The sequence below is a fragment of the Argiope bruennichi genome, chromosome 8 (genome assembly GCF_947563725.1).
Source record: "Argiope bruennichi chromosome 8, qqArgBrue1.1, whole genome shotgun sequence".
Lineage (NCBI taxonomy): Eukaryota > Metazoa > Arthropoda > Arachnida > Araneae > Araneidae > Argiope > Argiope bruennichi.
Window position 1 is genome coordinate 76,656,220 of NC_079158.1, and position 17,673 is coordinate 76,673,892.

At 25.4% G+C, this 17,673-nt stretch overlaps 1 protein-coding gene across 1 annotated transcript; it reads left to right on the plus strand.

Moving 5' to 3' along the window:
* The first annotated feature begins 585 nt into the window (after positions 1-585).
* On the plus strand, positions 586-16,191 carry LOC129980519 (ankyrin repeat and SAM domain-containing protein 3-like). The gene is made up of 9 exons (XM_056090854.1): positions 586-819; positions 2,133-2,337; positions 4,400-4,521; positions 6,596-6,677; positions 8,551-8,668; positions 9,934-10,102; positions 10,222-10,363; positions 12,670-12,812; positions 15,542-16,191. The coding sequence occupies exons 1-9, from the start codon at positions 707-709 to the stop codon at positions 15,708-15,710; spliced, it is 1,263 nt and encodes a 420-aa protein (XP_055946829.1). The 5' UTR covers positions 586-706; the 3' UTR covers positions 15,711-16,191.
* Positions 16,192-17,673: the final 1,482 nt, after the last annotated feature.

Genomic DNA, 17,673 nt, shown 5'->3' on the forward strand with positions numbered 1-17,673 from the left:
ATGAAATACATCGAATAACTTAGATACTAAATACTTCTCTCTGTTTCGTCGATGCAAGGCTTTTCAATTTAAATATTTTATAAAAATTTTACAATTGAGTTTTACCGCAGTTAATGGAGGGTTGGTGCCCTGCTTTGTGGTAAGATCTTAGCTTTAAGACCTGAGGATTTTAGTTTCTAAATCCAAGTCTACTGAAAATTCGTCATGTATGTAAATGTTGATTTCTATAATCAAAAAAAAACTTAAAATTAATGTTCATGAAAGTTTGCAGAAATTTTACTAGCTCCACAATCATCCTCACCAAGTTCGAATTTCCAACCACAATTTAAATTTCGAGATCCCTTCCACAATAATCCTAGTATTGTTTCAAAATGAGATTTATTTAAACAAACTAAATTAATCTAAACCAACTTTCCCTTATTACTTGCGTATTAGGGTTCAAATTTACAATTAGTGACTCTAGAGCGATACTAGTTTGGAAAGTAAAAATTTATATGACGTCATTCCATATAAAGGAACTGTCGATCGCTCTTATTGGTTAATAACATTTTACGTAACTTTCTGTTTTCAAGTATTCAATTCAATTGGAGATTTATAAACAATTCTTTACTCTGTTGCACATGTTATAAACCTTTCTTTAAGAACTTCTTGCTATTTTTATGCATTACTAAATCTTTTATTTAAAAAAGTTAAATTTTAGAATAAAATGGATCTTAAATTATTTCAAGAATTACTTCCAGAGGAAAGCGAATATATGTTAGACTTACATACTGCAGCCAGTATTGGGTGTGAAGAAAGAGTCATAGATTTAATTGAAAAGTATTATATTATTTGTATATTAGAAAATTAGCTCCACTGATGCTTTTTGAAAACTTATTTATTTGCATTTATAGTATAGATATGTAATTTTTCGTTATTATTAGCCATTATACTGGCTTTCAATTACAAATTCTAATATAGAATTTGCCTTCATCTTAAATTTATAATTTGTTGGCCCAAAACAAGACTGAATTAAATACTTATGTATAGTGCAAGACTATTCCTAATTTAAAGGAGTAAAAAGAATACAGTTTTTGTGTGAAATGATTTTATTTTTTAAAGCTCAAATTGAGTGCTCTGGTAAATAGTTGTTATTTAAAAGAATTAAGAAAATGATTAACTAAAATTTTTATTTTATTTAAGTTTGTTTGTATTTAAAATGGAATGTCAATGGAGGTGAACCATAATAAGTCAAACAGTAAAGTCTTAAATATATTTGTTCAGATCACTGATGGAAAGTTTTTAATTCCATTATATTTTTTAACATGTCTTTCTTATTATGACTGTAAGAAGAAAAATCAATGTTCTATGTTTAAGACATAATTTTTATTATGTTTAATAAAATATATATTTGAAACCTTGTACTTAATGATTCTGAATTATCTGTTTTAGATTTTAGAAGGAACATTAGTAGCTTGAATTTGATGATTATATCTTTTTAATCTTTTGATAAATTTATGATGGCAATTCGAAATAAAAAGCTTTTACAATGTGCTAATCTAAATTAAAAAATATTAATAAATGAAATTTTGCAAAATATATTATATCTGCATTTTTCATCACAATATATAATCACTATATGCTGTACTATAATTTTACCTTGCCTACAAGTATGGAATTAACATTTTTTTTTTCTCTCCTTTTTTTCATCAGGTCCTCTTTTTGCATTCTAATTGTTTTATTGTTGTGTGATACATTATATATTTTCATTATTGAGCACATTAGTATATTCATTTTATGTGAAATTTTTAATTAAAGAATTCAAATTTGAAATGCATAATATCATTTAAAATTTGAATTCTTTAATTTTCTGTGCATAAATTATAGTTTTATGGAGTAGAGGGTTCCCTGTTTCAATTGAAAACTAAGCTTGGTATATTACAGATTCTAGCCACATAATCTTAGTTATTTTTTTAAGTTACAATTCCTTAGAAAATAAGCTTCATTTATATATATATATATATATATATATATATATATATGAATGTTTAAATTTTATGTTATATTTGTGATAGTTTTAGCCAATTTTTATTAACAAATATATATTATACTATGTTGTATTATTAATGAAAATTTTAAACTTCCTTTTTTAGCACTGAAAACAAGTTAATCATTAATCAGCAAAATTCATGTGGTTGGACACCATTAATGTATGCATCTTGTTGTGCTAACTTAAGAATTGTTGGACTTTTGCTGGAAGAAGGTGCTTTTACAGATTTAAAAAACCATGATGGACATACTGCACTGATACTGGCCTCAAAATGTGGCAGTACTGATGCTGTCAGTTTGTTAATAGATGTAAATATTAAATCTTGTATACTTAAAATTTTTAATTTGATTTTGGGTATTGGTTGATATAAGTTTAAAAGATAAATTTTGTATTGTGTAGCTTTATTCTAAATAGAATAAAAGCATAAAAATTCAAACTATTTTATAAAGTTCATATCTTTAAAAAATCGTTTAAAGACAATTGGTTTAGGGATTGTGTAACTCAGAATTAAAAATCAAATTACAAAAGTGACTAGAAAGTTTTTAAAAGTTGTAATTATCTATTTAGTTAAAATACTTATAATAATTAACCTATGGATAGTTTTTCCATGTTTTTACTATATTATAACTTTGTTAAATGTAAATTTTAATGCTTATTATACATGACTATAAACTTGCAAATTAAACTTAACATTAGCAGATTTCTAATCGTGCAGCTGCTTAGAACTATTCAGCTGAATGAATGATAAAGCAAGTCAGTTTTAAAAGAAGTGTTACTAGTCTAGTTGCCAAGTAAATAAAGTTCTAAAATACAATTTCAGTGAATTATAAAATATGAGAATTACAGTGAATTATTCAAATTATTAAATAAAACATAATTTATTATAATATATTGGATCATTAATTATTCAGTCTGTTTTTTAAGTTATTAAAAAGGCACCAACATAATCATATTTATTACAATTATGTCATTCTTATATAAACCTTTCTCTATTTTATATTTCTTACTATTTTTTATTTAGTTTGAAGTTAATTGTTTCTTTTATCTTCTATAATATTTAAGTGCTTCCAAATTAAATGAGGACACTAAATAATAATTATAGTTAAGTTTCTGAGGTATAAGGGACATTGTTGTAGAATTTTGTCCAGATGTCTTACCATTTTAAATACACCATTAAGCTCCTTAATGATGCTCCCTGAAAATGAGACCTTTCCTTAGTTCAATGAAGAACAGGAACAAGTGAATAAAAACTAAAAGTCACATGAAAGATTAACTTATACAGTCCTGAAATCCTAACTTTCTCAGACATTGAAAATAAGATCCCCCAAAAATTTTGCTCATAAAAGGAATTCAAAAGAAACTCTGCTTTAACAAAAAAAGGTTAATAAAAATCTGAATTTAGATTGTGGTAATTTTTTTAATTATAAAGTTCTTTAATCATTTTCCTCTTTTATTAAATAGTAATATAATAAATTTATATTAAAAATGAATGAAGTTTTTTAAAACTATAAGCTATTATAAATAAATTTTTATGTATAAAAACTTGAGATTTAATCAAAAATTATTTCTTTATCATTTTATATGAGGAAAGTTCATTTTTCATTTGTTTCTTTTTATAATAAGTACTGGTCAAAGGTACAACACTGTAATGTTTGTTGTACCTTTGGGCAGCATGTAAGTACACACATTGTGCTTTAACTTTGTCCATTGTGTAAGTTTTTAAAAAAAATAATTAAAACATTATAATTGAAGTTTTTAATATTAAATAATAACAAAATACTAAAATAAAAATTATTTAATAATTTTATTAAATTAAAAATGTTGCAATATAAAATAAAAATTTATTAAAATATTATTTATTTGTTAAAGACAGTTATTAAAAAAAAATACCTCATAGTGTGCTGTGCATGGCACTGCAAAATGGCTAAATATACTACTTATCCTAGATCTTACAAGTTATTAGGTAGTATTTAAGAATTGTTTGATATTAACCTATTTTGATAAATTAGAAGGTGAACATGAATCAAAATTTGTCAGATCTGACTTTATTTCTTTCTGTCACTATTAGAGGTTAAAAATATATCAGTAATTAAAAATAGAAAAAAATGCACTACACAAAAAATCTGTTGCAACTATGTTATGCCTATGCAAACCTTTCTCTATTTTAAACTTCATCCATTTACCAGTGTATTTGTCTGTCTATAGTAGAAGGTCAGTTATAGTGTGTCAGAGCAAAGCTATAAATACAATTACAAATTTTTAGTCACATTTAGTATCTACATTGTTTTGTTTTTTAATTCAGATTTCTTCATTAATACTCATTATTAAAAAGTGAAGAATACTTACTTTAATGCCATTTTCTATTTTTAGCATGGAGCTTTTATTAATGACTGTGACAACAAAGGTTGGTCAGCACTCTCGTATGCTGCTGCATTTGGACACAGAAGTGTTGTGCAACTTTTAATAGAAAAGGGAGCAGTTGTAGATCATGTGTAAGATGCTTTTTTTCATTTTTATGTATTTAATAATCTTTTGTTTTAGAATTTTCATATGCATCTTTATAATCAATCTTTTTCAAATATAACTTTTACAGTATTTAATTATATTGTTATATACTGCTTTTCCATAATCTATTTAATTTTTGAGGTACTGATTGCTGCATTTTATTCATTGAAACATGTCTTCATTTAATTTGATAATTGATTATTTTTATGGCTTCTCTGATAAAATACCAAAAAACATACACCATCACCAACATGGCATTAACTTGGTGTGATTTGAAAATTACCGACCAAACCTAGGGGCTATAATAATAAACAGATACCTTTAATTCATGCTTTATACTTATAGGCCTGTTTATTTCAAAATATTTTAAATAATCTTAAGGTATATTTGTTGTTTAAAAAAAGCATATTTAACTCAAAATATTATGTACATATCATTTGTACTTCAACCTTTTGATTATGGATTTCTTTAAGAAGTGATTATCTTAATAATAATCAAAGGATTAAGTTTTTTATAAATTCTCCATAAAAATCTCCAATAATAATTCCATAAAAACTTTATTGATGTGCTATTGAAATTGCATTTAAAAAACTATAACTGAAATTGAATTTTAAAAATCTATAACTGAAATTATTGTACTAAATATTTTAATGCTATAGAAAATAAAATAATGTGTACTAGTTTAATTAAAAATAAAGGGTATCATTCTCATTGTAATAAACATTTCTTATAATTTACTAATTTAAATTTAATAGAGAATGTCTCGTGAAAAACAACCAGAGAATTTGAATTTCATAAAATACAATACTAGATAATTTACTTTTTTTTTTTTTTTTTTTTTTTTTTCTTAGGAACTTGGCATGAGCTTATATGAATGAACTTTTTTTTGGTTTAACTTATTCATTGTTGCTAATTTTATTTTCTTGGGGATATTTTATTTTTCTAATATGATCATTAAGGTAGAATGCACTTTTTTTATAACATGTAGAAGTTACAATTGAAATGAAAACAATATAAAATTTATGTTATTTGACATATGCAGAAATTACAGTCTAGGATAATTATTTTTAGTTTGTCTTTATCGTTATTCCAAGATGCATTTCTCTATGTTAAAATAATGATACATATTGTTTCATTTGATTTCAAGGCATTTTTTTATATTTTTTACCTGTTATTTTAAATTCTTATTTATTTTTCAAAAATTTGATATGTCATCTCCTTTAGTATTTATGTAGAAGAAAAAAAAAGAATTATATTTATCACACAAACAATTTTCCACTATTTTTTTTTTCAATCCATAATATCGATGATATATATATAATCATCCATCAATTATGACTTGCCAGATCAATATATAATCTTTTATATCAAATATTTCTGTTTATTTCTTTTTGCTTTGTTTTTTTTTTATCAACATTGTTGACTCAATAAATGTGTTTGAATGTCATTACTGGCTTTCAACTCAATAAAATGCTTTTTTTTTATTTAATAAATATAAAATGTGTCCCTCTTATCTAAAACTTTTGAAATTTTTCAAACTATATTAATAAGGATATTTTTACTTTTACTAACTGCGTCTATTCAAGTAAGTGCCACACATATGAAAAATAGCAGGAAAAATTTACTAATGTGCTTTATTAGTGTACTAAACAGCAATTTAATTTGCTATTTGATATTCTTGAGATCTGTTATTTCTCAAAATTACTAAAAAATGGCACCATTATTATAAAATAAAAATTTGATTAAATTCTAAAAATATTAAACATGCATCATCTTCAGTATTTAAAATTCAAAACTCTACCACATTAAGAAGTGAGAGAAAAATTTATTATAGATTTATAAAAGTATTTAAAAACTAAAACTTCTTCAGCTGTAGCTACAAAACAATATAAAGAGAATATCATTAAACAGTTAATTCTCCATCTGTAAATTTTAAATTTGCATTGTCTTGCATTTTAAGTTTTTTTTTTTTAAATGATATGTATATATGTATTTGAAGACATAAGGTATCAGAAAGTTTCTAGATTTTATTACATTATGCTTATAATTTCATTTTTTCAGAGATAAGAAAGAAGGACTGACACCTTTAATGTTGTCATCTGCTGCTGGACATGAAATGGTTGTGCAAGATCTACTTCGATTAGTAAGTAATTTTGTGTGAAGTTAGAGTTGAATTTAAAAGTTTGACTAGTCATTTTAGATAAGATTTATAAATAAAAATAATTAATTTATTTTTATTGTTTTTGTTTCATGGTACAGTTAGTTGTTTTTGTATATAAAAGAAAATAATTGTTATTTTCTAATGGGAGAAAATCCCCTTGTATTTTAAAATTATTCTTTTAGATTCTTAGAGGGTCCCTCTTTCCTTCAATGAAAATTTGACACATTAATTTGTTATAAACTATTGCTATAAAAAGTGCTTTTATGAAAGCAGTAAACGCTATCAATAGACTTGGGAATTTATTATAATTGATTAACAAAATTTTAAGGAATATAAATATAAGTCAAGCTACTACATTTAAGTCCCACTTGATTTTTGTGGTTTTATTCTTCTGTCTTATGATTCATTAGACAATGCAAGCCATTTTTCAAAGGAAAGAGGAACAAATGTTTCAAATTTTCAAAATGAAATTATTTTTTTACTGTAATACAAATATGAAATCCATTTTATGGCAGATTTTACCATGTGAGCTTATTAATTAGACACATAAAAAGTTGATATGCATTGAATTTTTTTATATGAAATGACATTTACAATGTTATGTAAATTTATGTGTGTAAAAAAAGAGGTATTTTTCTCTGGTTTATTTTAAATTTTATTAATTTAATTTTTTAAAAATCATAAAATGGTGTCAATGATAGAATATAGTAAGGTGGTGATGCTATTATTTTTTTGTAATTATAATAATTATATATTTAATGGCATATTAATTCTCTTATAAAATTAATATTGAATTGTCTTTCCACATTTCAATTATATAAACATGGTGACTATTGTTAAAGGTCAGTACAGGTTCACATTCCTAAAGTGTTGCTTTTTACCCACACTTTTAACTGTTTTACATATATAATGTGCATTCAGCTCTAAATATCAGTTTATTTGTTTAAATAATTAAAAATTCACATGCTGTCAATTAGGGTGTCTATATATATTTTAGCTGTAAAAGTAATTTTTGCATTTGTTTTATTAGAAATCAAATTGTTCTTTTTCATTTAATTTATTGCTAGTGGTCCTTGCAGTCACTAGGCCAGAATATTGGCTATATTTAATTTCAGATAAATCATTTAGATTTAATTTCATATCCATAATTCCACCAAATTATTAAACATTATACCCATGTTATTTTAATTTTCTTGCATCTGTTCTGTTTCTTATAAACACACTTCTTAGTCAACTGTTAGAAAACGTAAATGTCCAGTTATCGTTTTTCTAAATTTCATGGTATTGTAACTGTACATTTTTGTTTTGTAATCAGCATATATTTTAAGTACAAACTTTTGTTGAAACTTCAGCAATGGGGGAAAAATCATGCTATTAAATAATTAATGAAGCAATGAAAGTGGTTTAAATTTCTGTGCATCAATGTAATAATCTGTTATTGGAAATTAAGCTATATATATATATATATATAATGAACTACCAAATTTCCGAAAAAAGTATCATGATTATTTTAACAAGTATCATAATTTGTTTTTTTAATTTAGTAACTGTGTAAAAATCAATTTTGTTATGAAACAATTTGGAAGTTATTGTGAAATAATATAAAAAATGTCACTTTATTTTTATTTAAAATTTCAAAAACATTTTGCAAACAAAAAGTATGCATTCTCCTACTCCAAAGTATACATGTGTCAAATTTAATAGTTGTAGGTCAAATGGCCTGACTTTTAGAGCATGAACACAAATACACATATGCATTCTTTTTTATAAATAGAAATTTGCCTATGTGTGTTTATTATTTTTGCTTATTTGATATTTTGTTTATAAAATATTTTATTTTTTATTACTATTTTAGGGTTTAAATCCAAATTCACAATCAAAATCAGGAGAAACTGCTAGAAGTTTAGCAGTTAAAAATGGACATATGAAAGTGAAGAATTTGGTAGATGCTCATTTATGTGCTAAAAGAAATTGTAAGTCTTTTTACATTTTTATTTACCATTGGTCACATTAGAATAACCAGCTCGCTCGTCAGAAATATTCATTATGCTTAATTTTATTTAAATCATATAGACATATTTTTATGTTAATGATTCCAGCAAATTATCAGACATTAAAGCAGTCTTTTTTTAAAAAAATTGTTTTTGCATATTCTTTTCTCATTGTGTACATGAAAGTTTCTAAAAGAGATCACCCTCATGGTATCATAGCACTATTAAAAAAAAAAAGTAAATGTCCAGTTTATTTATTTTCTAAATTTCACAGTATTGTACTTCAACAATGTAAAATTCATGTTCAATATTTTCAGAATTTTTGTCACAAAAACATAACATTCAGCTTAATTAATTTTAAATTGCTCCAAGGTGCACATTCGCACTGTCCAAGTTTTATATATATGGGAAATTTGGTGATTGTAAGTTAAATAATCTGGTCTAAAGAGTACCAAAATACACACATGCACTCACATAATTAATAATGACTTTGCATATATTTTGATTGCTATAGTTTTTTAGAAATAGTCTTAAAAATCAGTTAATGAAAACTATTGCTGAATTTTAAAATTTGTCAATATTTCTATTAACAGTGAAAACAAAGTTCAATATATTTTGTAAAAAATATTTTTTTATTAAATTTGCCCCAGTGGGGCTGTTTTCAAATCTATAATTTTGGTTAAATATACTGATCACTGTTTAGATTAAATCAAATCATCAACAAACTTTTAGTTGCAAACTTTGATTTTATGTTTAAAAGAATATATAATAATTATTGTATTAAAGCATTTTACAGCAAATGCATACAGAATTATAGTGAATTTTTTTTTTTTTTTTTTATGGAAATATAAATTTTTCTCTCTAATATGATAGTTAAAATATGTTTTATTGTTACGTTGCAGGTTTAGTAGTCCTTATTACATATCTTAGAGCTTTAAAAGTTTTTATATTATTAGAAAAGCAATTGAATATTGTTGACAAAATTAATAAATGTGAATTATCTTTTTTTTAGAATATGCTTTCTGTATAATCTTGAAATGTCGTATTCAATTCAAATTATTTCTTAATTCTTATGTTTCGTTTGTACAGATGTCAGAAAAATTTTATTTCAATTATTATTTTTTTAGTTGTTATCTTATGTGTGTATGTTTTTAATAAAATTTATAATTATTTAGAAGTGAATACGGTCTGTATCAAATTGAATTTTTTAAACCAGATATTTGAATTTTTTATTTTATTTAATGTAGGCAATCCACAAGGCATGAAATCTTCTTCTCATTCAAATCAAACAGATCTTCAAAAGTTGCTTAATGAGATGAAACTATCAAAGTACTATTATGTATTTGAGAACCATGGTATTGATATAGATATGTTTTGGTTACTCACAGAGGAAGATTTGAAAGAAATAGGAATTCAGTAAGCTTATTAGATGGATTAAAAACTTTTATTTAAATATTCATTATAAGAATTTGATTTTTTAAAAATAGTTTTGTATTAATTCAAAAATTATAAATTTATTTTTGTTTCATTTTCAGACTTGTTGGGCCACGAAAAAAATTGTGTATGGTCATAGCTGAATGGTACCTAAATAATGCATCAAAAGGAAACTTTGATGACAGAACATTCTGCTATAAACTAGTGTTAGATAACAAGAAATTACTGCAGCGGAAAGAAGAGGTAAATATATAAATATGTATTAAATGTTGTATTCCTTGAAAAATATATAGACATGAATAATGCAATGAAAGCTCTATTATTGAGACATTAGAGAGCAGAAAGGTTTCATTTCGTATGTACATAAATAACAAAATAAATTATACAAATATAAATAAGAATAATAATCAAAATAAAAATAGACTTCCACCTGCACAAACATGTTATGAGTTCTTGGGGAAAATTAAATTTTATCGTGTTGCCAAATCGAAAGATTAAATCAATTCTTACTGCAGACTAAACTTACATAAATGAAATATTCAGCATGTGTGTGTATGAAATTAAATAAACGTGAATTGTTTTATTTTCTTTTTAAAAAAAAACCTTTCAACATTTTTATATTATTAATTCAATAATTTAGTTTTATTTAAATCATACATGGTTTATTATATACAAAATATCCAATCTAATCAGGACCCAACAATTAATTTGTAAAATTATTAATTAGCACATATATCTAAATAAAATAATTATATTTTATGAAGTTTAAAAGAATAAATGTTCAGATGAATTATGAATTTCTTTTTTTTATTTTTATGCAGATGCTCTGTTCTATGAGTATATATAATAGAATATTCTTGAGAGAATATTATTTCAAAGAAAAACATTCCACGCTTTTGCAATTAAAGCTGTTTGAGAAAATTTGAAATGTCTCTATTATATAAAAATACATGATTTTGTATAATAGAAACATTTCTATCAACCGGCTTAAAATGAAAATACACCAATTTGGAGTTTCCCTAAGACTGATTAAGACTAAGAAATTGTCCTAAAGTGTTGATATTCAGAGCTTTATAACTTTCAACACAGAAAATTGAAACATTAGATTATCAAGATATTTTACTGAATACTATTTAGATTTTTCATAATTGTTTTTGGAAGTATATTTGATTGAAATAAAATATTTACTACGTTTAAATCTTCTTGAAGGTAAAAATGAATTTTATGATTAATCAGAGAAATTTTTATTGAATAATTCTTTGAAATATTGCATAAATTATTTTTTAAAAATATTCTGTGGTACACATGAGATTACAATGCTGAAAGATTCAGTTTTCTGTAACCATATTAAAAGGCTTAATTTTACTAACAAAAATTTTTGTTTTTATTGATGTTTTGTGTCTTCCATTACAAATTATTGCTCAAAAATAAATTTGATACCAAAAAAAAATGTTTTTAATTTCCTTTTTTTAACTATACCAATTTAATAATCATGCAAATTTAAATTTTGTCAACTTTATTCATTTTTTCCCAATTCTCAACAATAGATTGATTACATTGTTCCCTGAAATTCAAATCATTTTCATTGTTTCATCAACTCTCTGGTTGAGTGGCTTTCTTCTGTTATTAAAAGCTAAAAAAAAATTGAGGGTACTGTACTGTGAAATTTGGAAGAAAAATGAACTGGACATATAATTTTTTAATAGTGCTAGGATGTGATGGGACTGATCTCCAATCAGAAAGGTTCATTTGCACAATGAGCTGAACATGTATAGGATAATTAAAATAACATGGCTTTGATGTCTGCTAATTTGCTTTAATCATGAACTTAAAATTATGTCAGAATTTAAATAAAATTAAGTATGACCAATATTCCTGGCAAACCAGCTAGTTGCTATAGCCATTTAATTCTCCTTCATCAGTGGAGAAAGGATTCAGTAACATCATATAACTTTATATTAACAAGGACGATCTAAATGTCAACGGAAATTAAATGATGCACCCTTTAAAATTTAAATCAAAGCCTTTGAAAAGATAATTATTTACACTTTTAATTTGACATATAAAACTGTTTTTTTGCAATAATTATTTTAGAAACTGCAAGATGAAGTATGGTTAAAATTGAGCAAAAATACTAAAGTTTGACATATATTTTTAATGTTTAATTAAATATTTTAAGAAATAATTAAAAATAATTAATAGCAGAAATATCTCAATTCCTAGAAGCAGCTGCAAAAAGACACATGTAAATTTCTTGTCCTAAATGTTTAGTAATATAAAAGTGTTTTTTTGGAGGAAATCATTAAAACATGATTTTAAAAAATATTTGATTTTTAGCTACCATTAATCCTGACAAACCAAATGGTCACCAAAGGTAGCTAATATAAAATGTAGAATCCATGGCAGTCAGTGCAAAAACACTGCAGAGCATATATATTCACTCAAAACATCTAAGTTAATAAACTTGCAGTATATATTTTCTTTTGTGACTATTAAAAATTCTATCAATACTTCAAAATTTTAATATTGTGTGGAATTTTCTTTTGCAGCTTGAATCTGCATTAACAAGAGAATCGGAACTTAAAAAGGCTGCAGAAACCAATCTCAATGAAGGCATCAGAACTTTAAAAAACTTTTCTGATACTGTTCAACGCACATTAAGCTATACCACCCTCCTTGAAGAAAAGCTTAAGTAATTTTAACTTAATGTATTTTATAATGTAATAATGAAAAATATAAGATGATACTAATTTTTTTGTTTCAGAACGGTGAACATGCAAGTTAATAATTAAATTTGTTTATTGGAGGTATTTTTGTATTCATATACGGAGTATTTTAGAAACTTGGTGCCCTATTAAAAGTCATAATTTGAAAGTCAATACAAAGATGTCGCACAAAGGATGGAAATTAGTAAAACTGATTTTTCCTCCTTCAAAATCCAAATTTGCTTGTTGCATGTTTTGGTTTTCCATTCTATATGATTCTGCAATTGCCAGAGTGATGTGTTGTATAAAATAAGACAATAGGTGGAGGGAGTAATGCTTAAAAATATTCTGTGGACCTTTCTACAAAACAAACAAAATGTTTTTTAACATCGCTAAACAATATTTTTGCTGCTTGTATTTGTTCATTTATCAGAAATGGTTCTTTAAAAAATATAGTTCACATCCTATAGCTGTACTTCTAAATTTCTGTACTAATCATTCACTGTTTAGGCCTATATAACTCATCAATTTGAGACTTGCAGAACCATCAGGTTAACTATAAGTATGCAAAAAACTACACTCAGATAAGTTACACTTGTTATTCATATTTTATATATATATAAATATATATCCTTTTACACAAATAGTATTTATCTCCTTCTATAGATTTCTAAAAACATTATGTATTTTCTCATTTTTCTGTGATTAGAATGTTTAAAATAAATCTTCAGAACTATTTAAGTACAACTGGTATTTTATTCTTCCTTTCCTAAATAAATAGCAAATAGATACTCATTTAAAACCTTTTTAAATGCATTTAATATCTCTTTATTTTCATATAAAAATGGTATCTAAATATGTCTTTCCCTCCTTATGAAAATTGTAGTTTTATTATTACAATGACTATTATTATCTATGTACTTTAATAGTTAAGATATTTATTGGAGGCCGGGATAGCCTGGTTGGTAGAGCGTCGGATTCGCGTCCCTTAGGTTGCGAGTTCGAACCCCGCCGGCCGAAGATTCCCCACGTGCTTGGTGGCTGACGCGCGTTAAATCTGTCGTGGTCACAAAGTCTTCCATGTCGAGAGTAATACCACTGGGGGTACTGGATCAGGGGTGATCGTTCTCTGATTCGGGTCTAAATTACGATCTGTGGTTGAGTGAATGAAATGCGTGAATGAAGTCCGCCCCGTAAAAAGGGTTGTGACGTGTGTGTAACTAAGACGCTCTCTTGGCCCTAGATGGCGCTACGATAGAAACAAGAGGCGCTCCCCTCTCTGGCTTAAATCAGCTGGCTTCGAACAGCGTGCTTGTCCATGGCAAGTGCCATAAGAAACAACAACAATAGATATTTATTTCTTTGGAGAATATTCTATGTTAAGATCAGAAACTTGAGAATTAAATGTAGCATACTTATTATTAAAGTATCCCCCCCCCAGTTGAGAAAGATGTATTTTTGATGAGATTTCTTTTGGGTATATTCCCAATGGTAAGATGGATCTATTGCAATGGATCTTATGACACAACTTCAGGAAAATTTCTGTAGACATTGCTTAGATTAATACCACCCCTCAATTAAAATAAATATTCATGTTATATTGTTAACACGATAAATAGTGTAATTTTAACTGGTCTTGGTATATTGTATGGAGAGTAAAAGTTTTGGTTGTTTCCTTATGGTTGAAGACAGAAATATAAATCAAGTTAGGCAAACTAGCATCTCATAAAGATGAACAACTTTTGAAGCAAAAGTGTTTTGTTAGATAAAAAATACTTAGAATCCAAAAAATGATTTTCAATTATTTTAGCATAATCTGTGCAGTCAGTTTTGGAAAAAAAAGAAGAAAAAAGCTTTTATGTATACTTTCTTCCTTGATTTTGAATTTGTTTAAATGCATATTATATATTTTAAACAAAACTTCCCTATTTGTACTTTATTTTTATAATATTTGTTTTGTAACTGCTGAATAATGCAATAACAATAAAATCAAAAGCCATGTGCAATATTTTATTTTTTAAACCTAAGAATTGAAGGAAATTTAAAAACATTGACTTAAATGACAGGAAATCTACCTTTGCCTACCAGCTTGCTGAGAGGAATTTTTATTCATTTCTATTAATTTTCTCAGGTTTGAGGCCCGTTTCCACCGAAGAAACGTCGTGTAAGCGGGTCTATGCACGTTAAATCGCCCTCGCATTGGTATGGTGTGCCAGCTCAGCTGTCTTCATCTGACCGTGGTTCAAAATTACGAATTCCGTCCCAAAAGAGCCAGTGTTTCTTTAAACTAGGACGTTAATATAACTATAAATTAATTTTCAATAATCCAGTAATCAAAATAAAGTTTCTTAATAGTTGGCTCCCAAACCTAAGATTTGTCTTAAAAACGACATTTCTTTCAACATATAAATAATATTGCAATTTTAGTTTTCATGGCATCAAATTCCTTTTATAAAAATTTCGCATCTTACTTTTGGATGTTTATCTGTAAGGCCTGTTAACAGAAAAACTTTTATGTTCAAATAGTGTTTTGAATTACATAATGGATTGGAGAGAAATAAAGTAATAAGGTTTATTTAATGATTTACTCTTTAAACGACTCTTTTTAACAAAAATAATAATAAGATTTTCAGAAATATTATTTGTATATTTAATAAATGAATTTTTTTAACACTGTATCTCATTTTATGAATTTAATCTAATCTCTCTATTCCAGGCAAAGTTATGTTAACTTCAAAAAGCTGCTTTACCGTGCACCAGATTCCAACTGGTTGAAGTATAAAGCTGACATTATTCATCCTTTAATGGGTGAAATGGAAAAATTGTTAGATTCCATTCATCATCATACAATGCTTGCTCTGCAGCAAACTAATTTTAGACGTTAATACATTATTTTTTAATTGTAGAGAGCATTATTTTATATATCTGGTTCCTTATTATCATAAGTGCTTCATATATTTTACCAAAAAGCTGACGATTATATTGAATTTTTATTCATGGGTAAACACTGATTAATGAACATTTATTATGCTCATTGATGACTAGATTGCAAATAATAACAATGTCTAGTTAATTATATAGTTTATTTACATTTTGAATATATATGTATTTGTCTTGACTCAAACTTACCATTGTTTTAAAGACTGCATTTATTTCTTTTATTATAATATTGTTTTTATCATGCCAAAGATTTTATACTATATTCATGTGCAATGTGTTGTAAATATTTTATCTTTTATATAATATAGTTTTTAAGAATAACATTTATATAACTGCTTTAAAAGTTTTTGTACATTTTTTTTGCTAAAAGCATAAGTCATATTTTTGTGCCAAATCTATTGCTGAATAAAAAATATTTTATATCATTTTTTTGAGTTGCTTAATTTTTCTATCAAAAATCAAATTTAGCTGATGCAATACATAAACATTTTTTTTATTAATAAAAATATTACATTAGCTACATATTTTATACAGAAGAAAAAAACTAAATATTGGGCACAGTATTTTGAATTAAAACTTTTAACTGCAACAATTACTCTTTGTTCCAAAAAATAAGCATTATTGTTACCATCAAAGTAAAAATAAGGTTCAATTATAACTGGCATCATATACTCTTATCAATCCTAATAATTTACTAACATAAAGTGCCTGGTCACCTAAAATCAATGGGTCTTTAACAGCAAAAAAATGTCAGATTTTTCATTACAGTAAATATTTAATACACAAAAAAAGTTTTATATACCATGCTGTTTGGAGACCAATGTCAAAGGAAAAATATATATATGCATCTTTTTTCTGTAAACAATCACCCCATGTATTTAAAAGAAGTACTATAACATATTCATCTTAGTAAATTTAATTAAAAACACTGCTCTGTAATTATTGTGCTGCATCTTCTATTGAATAGGATATTAGTGAAATGCAAGCAAGTCAGGATAGCCTACATTTTTCCTTCAAAGATATGTTTTTCATTCCTTTTTCTATACTCTGATAAATACCAAGGATCAATTATTTTCATGTAAAAATGTGCTTTTTAAAGGGACTTCTTTATGTTACACAAGTCTTAAAAGATTGAGAATGATAGTATATGCTTGTTAAAGTTTTCAGTGGTAATTACCATGTTTCAAATATGTGAATTTCATTTTCATTCACAAAACATCAAAATATGGTTATTTCTATGATCCGATAGTTTTATTATCTTATAAACAAATTGGCATTTAATAATTTATAAATGACCGAGTATGCAGGAAAGCAGAGGTCTCTTTAAATTGTTGAAGTTACATTATTTAAACATGTAAAAGAGTGGGATAGCTTACTTTTAATTATCTCAATAGGAATTCAATACATTTTGTTACAACTAATTACCCATATTATAGCAAAATTAAGGAAAAATATACGGATTAGAGATAAAAAAATTATGCAAAATAGATTTCTTTCACAATAAAACATCAATAATGATGAACAGAATAAGTTATTACATAAATTTTAGATCTTGATTAGGAAAAAAAAGAAAAAAAAAACTTCGATTCTCTGTATACTAAGTTTGAATTAACCAAATTCGATTTATTTTACCCCATTTTACTTTTTTTTATATAAAAAAGTCAACTTTCATTATATTGGATATATAAAATAATTTTTCCTGATGTTTTAGTAGGACAGCAAATAAGACTGCTTTAAAATCATTAACAAGACCAAAAAGCAATTGAATTTGGTTCAGAAATAAATAAATACTATAGCCATACAATATATTGTTGATATATTCCAGATCACTTCCATTGTTATTCAATTATAATAATGGATTATTATATTTGAATATTCTATTATTTATAGACATTATTTGTCATACAA